The 11,829-nt window shown below is 30.4% G+C and overlaps 1 protein-coding gene and 1 pseudogene across 1 annotated transcript; one reads left to right on the top strand and one right to left on the bottom strand.

Moving 5' to 3' along the window:
- The first annotated feature begins 4,076 nt into the window (after positions 1-4,076).
- LOC125808369 (uncharacterized) lies at positions 4,077-5,574 on the top strand (annotated as a pseudogene).
- An 824-nt stretch (positions 5,575-6,398) lies between these two features.
- On the bottom strand, positions 6,399-7,561 carry LOC125808447 (uncharacterized). The gene is given in 4 exon segments (XM_049488148.1): positions 6,399-6,627; positions 6,702-6,802; positions 6,804-7,277; positions 7,478-7,561. Coding segments are annotated over 4 exon segments (888 nt in total).
- Between the last annotated feature and the right edge of the window lie 4,268 nt (positions 7,562-11,829).

Genomic DNA, 11,829 nt, shown 5'->3' with positions numbered 1-11,829 from the left:
AAATTTTAAAATTATATCTTCTACATTGAAGAACAATTTGTGAACATCCATCGATTTAGAAAAAGTGAGAAATACGAATAAAACTCTGAATTTTTGTTGATACAAGATGAATATATCAATTTTACTGAGGCATTCGGGAATTTGGGTCAGCGAAGTGAAATATGAAAGTTACAAAAGTGACGGAATCGTTGTTGGACAATCAATTTCGTTTTTGAATCTCAAAGCAGCAATTTTAGCCGCGTTGTAAATCGATGTATCAAGGAAAAACATTGAAATTCGTTACATCGTAGAAGGTAACTCGTCTCCGATGAAAATTAAAAACGACAAGTGAAAAAAAGTGAGCCAGGATTTACAATGTATCCATTATGCATTGACACAAGTGAAAAGATTAGCGGTGATGTACATAACTTTGATGGAATATGCGGAGAAATTACGTGTGTAGAAGGCACAACACATGATACAGAAGCTCTTGTGGTGGTTGAATCAAGAATTTGTGATTCGTATTATATTCCAGAATTGAAAGTTACAAATTACATAATTGATTCAAATAATATAGAGGTGAAGACAGGTCAGTTATATAAGGATAAAGCAACACTCGTAGATGTGATGGCGAAATATAAGATAAAGAACAACTTCAATTGCAAAGTAAAGAGATCTTATAGAAAAAGGTATAAGAGTATTTGATTTGTTTTGTGAAGAACTGTGTTTGGATTCTTTAGATCTATAAATGGTGATACCATTATTTTGTTTTAATGTATGATACATTATTAATTAGAAAGTCTTTGATTTTGATTTTTGTTTAGTTTGTTGAATATGATTTGTGGTAGATTGATAATGATACATTATTTGTTGATACATTAAGTTAATATTGTTGATACGTTAAGATAATACTATTGAAACATTAAAGAATTTAATCGCAACAATCATGTAGCCGATACATTCCAAAATTTTGTGATACATGGTTCATTATTTATTTATTTTTTGAATCTGATAAAAAATAATTGTGTTAGTCGTTAATTGTAACACCCCGTATTCGAAACAGACCAACAATGCAAATTTTGAGAAGTTACAGGTGTAACTCGCGGTTGCCATCCACGGACTGTAGGTCAGACCACGGCCCGTGCTGGTGGTCCGTGATTCACCACTGCAACCCCTCCCCAAACCCAGAAAATGGACTAAGTCTCGACCCACAGACAGACCCACGATCCGTAGGTCAGACCACGGTCTGTGGTCTGTGTCCATGGATTGATGCTCCCTTTACCCAGCCTCTGACGTAAATGACGGCTGACCAGCATGGACCGTCGTTCGATCCACGGTCCGTAGGTCTGACCATAGGTGAGGGTCACCAGCCAGTTAGAGGAAAATTGTTGATTGGGTCAACTTCAAATAGTCACAACTCTTAGCACAAAAGGAATTATGTAAAGCCTTGTCGGGTAGACTTGACCTACGACTCCAATCTACAGACCGTAGATTGACCTACGGCCCGTAGGTCCCGTCCGTTGATCACTCCGACAACAATTAAGTCAGGGGTCTTTTGGTCTTTTCCTATTTCATTGGACCCCTAAGCTATGTCGTTTAGACCCTAAATTATGAGGTTTTAATCAGTTTAAGCCTAGAAACATAACTAGAACTTATCTAAGTCAAATCATTCACCAAAACTTAGAGAAATTAGAACGTAAGAGGAGAAAGAAATCAAGAACCCTAGTTCAAGAACACAACAAGGTTCCATCAGTTCCAATCCCGAAATTGAAAGATTTCTCTGTGGAATTCATCACCAGGTATATGGGATTTCACTAGTGGGTTCCTTTTGCCCATTAGGTCCCTAGAACTCAGTTAGTTTCTTGATTCTCTTACTATGTATAGACCTAGGGTTTCTAGAATTTCAGCAAATTATCATGAATCACTTATGAATATGTCCCAAATCAGATTATCATGTTTGTACTCATTTTATTGCATGAATTTCAGAACCCTGGCTATGTATTTTTTTAGTTCTTGAATTACACATGCTAGGTCAGATATTTCAGTTATTCAGATATACATGCTCCAGTTTTGAACTCCACATTATCATTATATTTCAGCATAAATCCTATTTTGAGTTATAAATCTTGAGAAGCTTTTTTTAAGACTACACTTGAGTTTTAAACTGAGTTTTTGAGAAAGTTAAGATGAGTTTTGAGAAAGAGCTTTTAAAACATGATTAGTATGACAATCGAATAGTCATCAATGTATGAATAGTATGGTATCTAGATATACCATCAATGTATGAACAATATGGTAGCTAGATATACCATCAATGTTTATGCAGTATGACTTCCCAAGTCATCAATGATCATAGTATAATATAATTTTGAATTGTTTTCTAAGAAAGAGTTTTCAAGTATGAGTATTTGCATGTCAGTATTTTGAGCTATTCAGTATTTCAGTCATAGTGTATTCAGTTATACATGCCTCAGTTTATGAATGCATCATTATCAGATTAATTATTGCATTCTCAGATTGCATGTTTAGTTTTCAGCTATCCATTATATACATAAACTCAATTATAATGTGTTAACCACTTAATCTATTGGGAGTAGCATAATATCAAGTTGGACTAGGGTTCAACGTACCCATATAGTCCAAGAACTACGAGCCATGTAGGTGTAAGTCCCCTCTGTGGGAACTATCAGTTAGTGATCACGCCAGCCATTTCTTTGTACCTTTGGCCGGGTATATTGGGTCCTCTCGATGGGGCGTATATATCGGACTCCACATTTAGCTCATGTGGTTTTATTATCGGTTATTAGTAGCTCCCACAATTCAGTCAGATTCTATTGCATTGACCGTGTATCAGTATATTCAATAATCAGTCTCAACATGTTATAAATTGATCATTGCATTCAGTTAGCTCAGTATTCAATATCTATATCATGTTCAGATTATATCATTGCTTATTTGCTTTGTTCAGTTATATGTTATTTCAATTGTATTCTATCTTGCATGCTCAGTACCTTTCAAGTACTGACGCATACTCTGCGCTACATCTTCTCGTGATGTAGGTTCAGGTTCTCAGCATTCAGATCATGCTGGGATCAATTTTTTATCTCCAGTTCAGCAGAATTAGTGGTGAGTCCTCATTCTCTGAGGACAATAGTCATGAGTTTCTTTTCAGTATTTTTAGTCCTTTAGTTTCGGTTTTGCTAGACTTAGTTGGGGCCTGTCCCAACATTTCTAGTCAGTTAGAGGCTATTTTCAGACATAGTTAGATTCAACAAAGTATTGAGTTAATATTTTTTTTGTATTAAACTCATCAGTTTTCATTCATCCCAGTTATAGTATATGGGTATTCCCCATCATTTCAGACTTATTTTATGATTTAGTTTCCACATCAGTTATTATTATCTTTAGTATGCTCATGATTATGCCAGCAGGGTTAGCTTGGGGTCACTTGTGATCTTAGGACTCGTGTCCGCGTCCAGGGGATAGCCTCAAGGGGTGACATTAATATTGTTGATACATTGAGTTAATATTGTTGATATGTTAAGATAATATTGTTGAAACAGTAAATAATTTAGTCCCAACAATCAAGTAACCGATACATTCCAAAATATTGTAATACGTGGATAAATTATTTTTTTCTGAATCTGAGACAAAAAATACGCTAAATTAATTGTGTTGGTCTTTGAAAACTGTTGATACATTAATGTACATCATTTTTTGATTACTTTGAACATTAGTGTTTTATATATTATAACATGTAACTGCTATATGTATTAATATGATGAAAAAAATTATACAGCTATGTGTTAATATGCTTTTCGGATAAATGTGACTGGACTATGAAGGCTTCCTGCAAGAAAAAAATCTGATGTTTTCAAAGTTAGATACTTCAATAGTGAACATACGTGTCCATGCGGGATAGGGTACTAACCAAAGTCCAAGAAACAATCGGGTTTGTAAGTGGTGTGATTGCTCCCAAATTGGTCAACCATAAACGAATTCATACTTCGAAAGATATAATTGTTGATATTAGAGAATTTTATGGGGTTCAAATATCTTACCAGCAGGCATGACGTGCTAAAGAATGAGCATTCGAAATGATAAGGAGTAAACCATCTGCTGGATATAGACAGATGCTGAGATACATATACATGATAAATACCGTGTATCCAAATTCTTATATAAGAATGCAGAATACTGAGGAAGATGAATTTATGTATCTGTTCGTAGCCTTAAGACCATTGATTAGGGGGTTCGATTACTGCAGACCAATAGTTGTTGATGATGGTGCACATCTGGGCAAAGCTTACGAAGGGACATTTGTATCAGCAAGCACACTTGATGGGGCATGTATGTAATTTTTGTAGTTGTGAGGTGTTTGTAAATTTTATGTATCAAATGAAATAATGTGTGTTGCTCTGTAATTAGGTTGCATATTTTCATTGGCATATGGTGTTGTGGACACTGAAAATGACTGTTCGTGGACATGATTCTTCGAACAATTCAAAAATGCATTTGGCGAGCGCGAATAAATGTGTGTTGTATTAGATAGGAATGAGAGTATTATGAAAAGTGTAAGGATTGTGTTCCCAAATATACCTTATTGTGCATGCATATGGCATCTTTGGAAGAATGTTTGTGGAAACTTCAAAAGGAGCAGAAACACCCTAAGTGATCTATTCTACTCTATAGCCAAGGCATACAGAAAGGAGGATTTTGATAAATTGATGGCTAAGGTTGATAAAGTTGATCACAGGGTTAAGGAGTACCTTGAGGATGTAGGGTATGAGAAGTGATTGAGATTTCATTCAACAGTAAATAGAGGTACAATGATGACTTCGAACATTGCGGAATGTATCAATGGTTGTCTTGTTGAAGCACGACAATTGTCTATATTAGAATTCTTGGAAGAAGTTAGAATTCTTATTGGCTCTTGGCATTGCAAAAACAGAGAAATAGCCTCTTATACAAAGGACACATTGGGGAGAAGATTTGAGGCGGTATTGATTATAAACGCGTCTAAAAGTTCAAAGATGGAGGTATGTGTCATGATACATTATTTTATATTCTATGATCTAATTCTGTGTATCATTCTGCTGTTTGAACATGCTTTCTTTGAAATAATTTTATAATTGACTTTTTTAATGTACGCATGTTGTTCCATCATCTGAATTTATTTTCTTGGTTTATGAAGTTGGAAGAAGATACATTGTTTGTCTTGAGCGGAAAGTATGTTCTTGTGGAAGATTTCAACTAGATGAGATACCTTGCACACATGTAATCGCTGTTTTAAAGGAAAAGAATGTTAAAGATATGCATCCATATTGCTCTGATTACCACAAGCCTGATGCATTAGCAAAAACATATAAGATTCCAATGGTTTCAATGCCAGATAAGGAAGATTGGTCAGCTCCTAAGGATGTGGTAGCTGAAACTGTGTATCCACCTAGATACAGACGATTAGCTAGACGACCAAGGAAAAGAAGAAAAAAGAATGCAGATGAAAATATTACAATGAACACAAATTATTGTGGACAATGTGAACAAGAAGGTCAAAACAAAAGAACTTGTACTTTCTTCCCAAAAGAAAAGTGAAATCATCATAATGTTTATATGACATTAATGTATTTGTTGAATAATTTTTCACGTAAACAGTTATCAATGTTATTAATCAGTATTGTTGTTCAAAAATAATTAAACTGTATTGTTTACATTTGTTATTAATAAGTATTGTTGTTCAAAAAAATAGTTTGTTATGATTTGTGTGTCACTGTTAATTCTGTTAAATAAATTTTAAGGTGCAGTTATAATTATAAATAAAATGTTGGGTAACGTATAAGCTAATGTATCATATACATTAAATAATAAATAATTTCAGTAATGTATCATATACATTAAATTATATAACATTTGTTGTATCATATACATTAATTGGTTACTATATCATTTACATTAAAGCATACACAACCTATATGTTAGCAATAAGCTATTATGTGTGATAATTCATATGATACATACATTAAACAATTAAGTTTGTAAACAGTTTATTTAACACAATAACTATGAATCGTGTATTATATATATATATATATATATATATATATATATATTATGTTTCATGTATAATATTAATTATAAATAATGAATCATATAGGTTAAATTTTCAAAAACCTATTTATTAGTAATAGGTTATTATATCTGATTACTTATAAGATACATAATAACAATGAAAACATGTATCAGACACAGTATATGTTATATACTGCACTTTTTCTTTATGTAATGCAATAATGTGTCTGAAATTTAACTTTTTATAAGCAAAGTATATTGGTCCATACAGTATCAAAACACACTAAAACATGAGTGAAATTGTCAAAAGGATAAAAAAAAAATGTTGTCTATGCATAGATACTTAATTACTACACTATGTGAACCAAATCTTCTTCTGGTGGTGGTGTGACTACACCCTTAGGTTTTGGTGGATCATCATTCTCACTAATGTATGTACCCTTAGCCTTCTCGCTGCCATAACTCCACAACAATGCTCTATATCTTTTGCGAAGGTATTCAGGAAGAAAATCAACTAATGATGTTTCGATTTGGTTGCTCAGATACTCCACAAATATAGCAACATATAATCCACAGTCTCTACAAAAATGCAGAATATCAGTTATAAACTTAAATCATACATGGTTCAAAAATAATAAAAGCACAATACTTACAGGCTATCACTTTTTTGTTGCTTAATGTCTTGGGAAAATTCAACCATGAAAGGAACTTGTGCCTCCAAGAGTGAACCAAAATTATTGTCCTTGTACACATCATAAATCACCAAAATTTGTTCACTCAGTTTTTTTAAAGAATCCACTGTCCATGAGGTAAGAAGGAAGCATTTTAGACAACATTTTTATCTTGTGCGAAATTACTTTTTTCCTTGAGCCTAATGAAGAGTCATACACCCTTATCACCCTATTTTTCAATTCAACAACAACTAGCACCCAATGAAATTGTCCACCGCAGTTAACCGAGATGTAAACATCGTCTACAAGATGCCATGGTAAAGCAACTGAAATTTCAAAACCTTTGATGATGTTAGTGATTGACCTCTCATATATAGATATAGCTGAAGCGCGATCAATATGTCCTTGGGTACTAATAAGATCATTATCATTAGCCAAGTAATACCTTTCATATGTATTTTTTATGTGTGAGATGAACAAGCAGTTGGCTGTTGTGTATTGATTCATGCTGCGGAGTTTTGATTTTTTATGGAGGTAGTAAAAAATAACATCGATATGCTATAAAAAACATGATAAACAGAATTATAAACTTGTAAAAAGGTCTAATGATAGAATTGATACATTAAATGATAATCTAAATAAATACTAATTTGATATTTTGATACTTTATTTGAGTGTATCCGGAATGATATTTTGTATCATGTTGTTCTATATCAATGTATCTGATACATGCTTAATAGTTTCATTAAGAACTTTACCTGATCAGTCCAACATTTGTTTGGCTGTGACATGGCATAGAACCAACTCTTGTTAATTGGAAATGCAACAACAAAATCCATCATCTCAAATTCAAAAGAAGAGGCTTTTGATCTCACTACTAAAAAAACAGTGAATACCGACCTAAAAATTTCCGACCTCAAATGGAGGTCGGTATTTACAAGTAGTCGGTTTTTATTCAAAATAAAGAGGGAAAACCAAATTCCGACCTCCGGAGGTCGGAATTTTTCCCGGAAAAAATGAATTACAATAAAAATACCGACCTCAAGAGGTCAGTATATTTTATATTTAATTGAGAAAATAATACCGACATCAAGAGGTCGGTTTTTATTATAATTCATTAAAAATTCCGACCTCAGGAGGTCGGAATTTTTTCTCAATTAAATATTTTATAATTTCGACTTCAGAATGTCGGTAGTATGTAATTAAAATACCGACCTCATGAGGTCGGTATTTTTATTTCATCTAATTACTATTAATTAAAGCGACATCCGGAGGTCGGTATTTTTATTTCATCTAATTACTTTTAAAAGCGACATCCGGAGGTCGGTTTGCGGAAAGCGGGAAAACCAAATTCCGACCTCTGGAGGTCGGAAATTTTCTAGGAAAAAATGAATTACAATAAAAACCGACCTCTTGATATCGGTATTAAAAAAATAAATAAATAACACTATTTTACTTTTTCTCAATAGGTTTTGTGTAAAATAAAAAACAAAAAAAATTATAATACCGACTTCCGTATGTTGGGAAAATTAAATAGTAAAAATAAATTAATATAAAATACCGACCTCATGAGGTCGGTATTTTTTATATTTATTTGAGAAAATAATACCGACATCAAGAGGTCGGTTTTTATTGTATTTCATTAAAAATTCCGACCTCCTGAGGTCGGAATTTTTTCTCAATTAAATATTTCATAATACCGACTTCCGAATGTCGGTAAAAATTAAATAGTATGTAATTAAAATACCGACCTCATGAGGTCGGTATTTTTATTTCGACTATTAATTAAAGCGACATCCGGAGGTCGGTATTTTTATTTCATCTAATTACTTTTAAAAGCGACATCCGGAGGTCGGTTTGCGGTTTCCGGGTAAACCAAATTCCGACCTCAAGAAGTCGGAATTTTTCCCAGAAAATGAATTACAATAAAAACCGACCTCTTGATGTCGGTATTATTTTCTCTTCTGATTTAATTTTTTTTAAATCATTTTCCGGAGGACTATTTTGTGTTCTTAAAATTTAATGTGATATATATATATATATATATATATATATATATAATTTAACTACACATCAACAGAATTTTAATATTTAATAAATTTATATATATATATATATATATACATAGATGTATATATATGTATGTATACATATACATATATTATATATTGATGTGTAGTTTAATTATATATGTTTAATTAATAAAATCAACCTCAAGAGGTGAGTTTATATTAAAATAATTATATATATATATATATATATATATAATTTAACTACACATCAACAGAAGTTTAATTTAATAAATATATATATATATATATCTATATATATATATTATATTTATTTTCTACAAGGGAGTTTATGTATATATTATATTATATTATATTATATTATATATTATATAAACTCCCTTAGAAAATAAATATATATAATATATATATATATATATCTATATATATATATGTAATTTAATAAATTTACATATATATATAGATGTATATATATGTATGTATACATACACATATATTATATGTTGATGTGTAGTTAAATTATATATGTTTAATTAATAAAATTAACCTCAAGAGGTGAGTTTATATTAAAATAATTATATATATATATATTTATATATATATATATATATAAATAACAATATTTTATTTTTTCTCAATAGGTTTTGTGTAAAATAAAAAAGAAAAAAAATTATAATATCGACTTCTGTATGTCGGTAAAATTAAAGAGTAAAAATAAATTAATATAAAATACCGACCTCATGAGGTCGGTATTTTTTATACTTAATTGAGAAAATAATACCGACATCAAGAGGTCGGTTTTTATTTTAATTCATTAAAAATTTCGACCTCAGGAGGTCGGAATTTTTTCTCAATTAAATATTTTATAATTCCGACTTCCGAATGTCGGTAGTATGTAATTAAAATACCGACCTCATGAGGTCGGTATTTTTATTTCTTCAAATTACTATTAATTAAAGTGACATCCGGAGGTCGGTATTTTTATTTCATCTAATTACTATTAATTAAATCGACATCCGGAGGTCGGTATTTTTATTTCATCTAATTACTTTTAAAAGCGACATCCGGAGGTCGGTTTGCGGAAAGCGGGAAAACCAAATTCCGACCTCTGGAGGTCGGAAATTTTCTCGAAAAAAATGAATTACAATAAAAACCGACCTCTTGATGTCGGTATTATTTTCTATTTTGATTTAATTTTATTTATATCGTTTTCCGGAGGACCATTTTGTGTTCTTAAAATTTAATGTGATACATGTGTGTTTAATTAATAAAATCAACCTCAAGAGGTGAGTTTATATTAAAATAAATAAATAAATATATATATATATATATATATATATATAATTTAACTACACATCAACATAATTTTAATATTTAATAAATTTACATATATATATATATATATATATACATAGATGTATATATATGTATGTATGCATATACATATATTATATGTTGATGTGTAGTTAAATTATATATGTTTAATTAATAAAATCAACCTCAAGAGGTGAGTTTATATTAAAATAATTTTTTTTATATATATATATATATATATATAAAATTTAACTACACATCAACAGAAGTTTAATTTAATAAATTTACATATATATATGTATATATTTACATATATATATATATATATATATATACATAGATGTATATATATGTATGTATACATATACATATATTATATGCTGATGTGTAGTTAAATTATATATGTTTAATTAATAAAATTAACCTCAAGAGGTGAGTTTATATTAAAATAATTATATATATATATTTATATATATATATATAAATAACAATATTTTATTTTTTCTCAATAGGTTTTGTGTAAAATAAAAAAGAAAAAAAATTATAATATCGACTTCTGTATGTCGGTAAAATTAAAGAGTAAAAATAAATTAATATAAAATACCGACCTCATGAGGTCGGTATTTTTTATACTTAATTGAGAAAATAATACCGACATCAAGAGGTCGGTTTTTATTATAATTCATTAAAAATTCCTACCTCAGGAGGTCGGAATTTTTTCTCAATTAAATATTTTATAATTCCGACTTCCGAATGTCGGTAGTATGTAATTAAAATACCGACCTCATGAGGTCGGTATTTTTATTTCTTCAAATTACTATTAATTAAAGTGACATCCGGAGGTCGGTATTTTTATTTCATCTAATTACTATTAATTAAATCGACATCCGGAGGTCGGTATTTTTATTTCATCTAATTACTTTTAAAAGAGACATCCGGAGGTCGGTTTCCGGAAAGAGGGAAAACCAAATTCCGACCTCTGGAGGTCGGAAATTTTCTCGGAAAAAATGAATTACAATAAAAACCGACCTCTTGATGTCGGTATTAAAAAAATAAATAAATAACAATATTTTATTTTTTCTCAATAGGTTTTGTGTAAAATAAAAAACAAAAAAAATTATAACACCGACTTCCGTATGTTGGGAAAATTAAATAGTAAAAATAAATTAATATAAAATACCGACCTCATGAGGTCGGTATTTTTTATATTTATTTGAGAAAATAATACCGACATCAAGAGGTCGGTTTTTATTGTAATTCATTAAAAATTCCGACCTCCTGATGTCGGAATTTTTTCTCAATTAAATATTTCATAATACCGACTTCCGAATGTCAGTAAAAATTAAATAGTATGTAATTAAAATACCGACCTCATGAGGTCGGTATTTTTATTTCGACTATTAATTAAAGCGACATCTGGAGGTCGGTATTTTTATTTCATCTAATTACTTTTAAAAGCGACATCCGGAGGTCGGTTTGCGGTTTCCGGGTAAACCAAATTCCGACCTCAAGAAGTCGGAATTTTTCCCAGAAAATGAATTACAATAAAAACCGACCTCTTGATGTCGGTATTATTTTCTCTTTTGATTTTTTTTTTTAAAATCATTTTCCGGAGGACTGTTTTGTGTTCTTAAAATTTAATGTGATATATATATATATATATATATATATCTTTAATCTTAAGCCAGTCAGCTTTAGTCTGTAATTCTCTATATAGATACCAATAATATAATCTTAATTGGTTAGCATAAGAGTAAGAATTTAGA

The sequence above is a fragment of the Solanum verrucosum genome, unplaced genomic scaffold (assembly GCF_900185275.1).
Source record: "Solanum verrucosum unplaced genomic scaffold, falcon-dt-bn FXZP01000112.1, whole genome shotgun sequence".
In the NCBI taxonomy this organism is placed as follows: Eukaryota; Viridiplantae; Streptophyta; class Magnoliopsida; order Solanales; family Solanaceae; genus Solanum; species Solanum verrucosum.
This window is presented reverse-complemented; position numbering and strand designations above follow the sequence as displayed.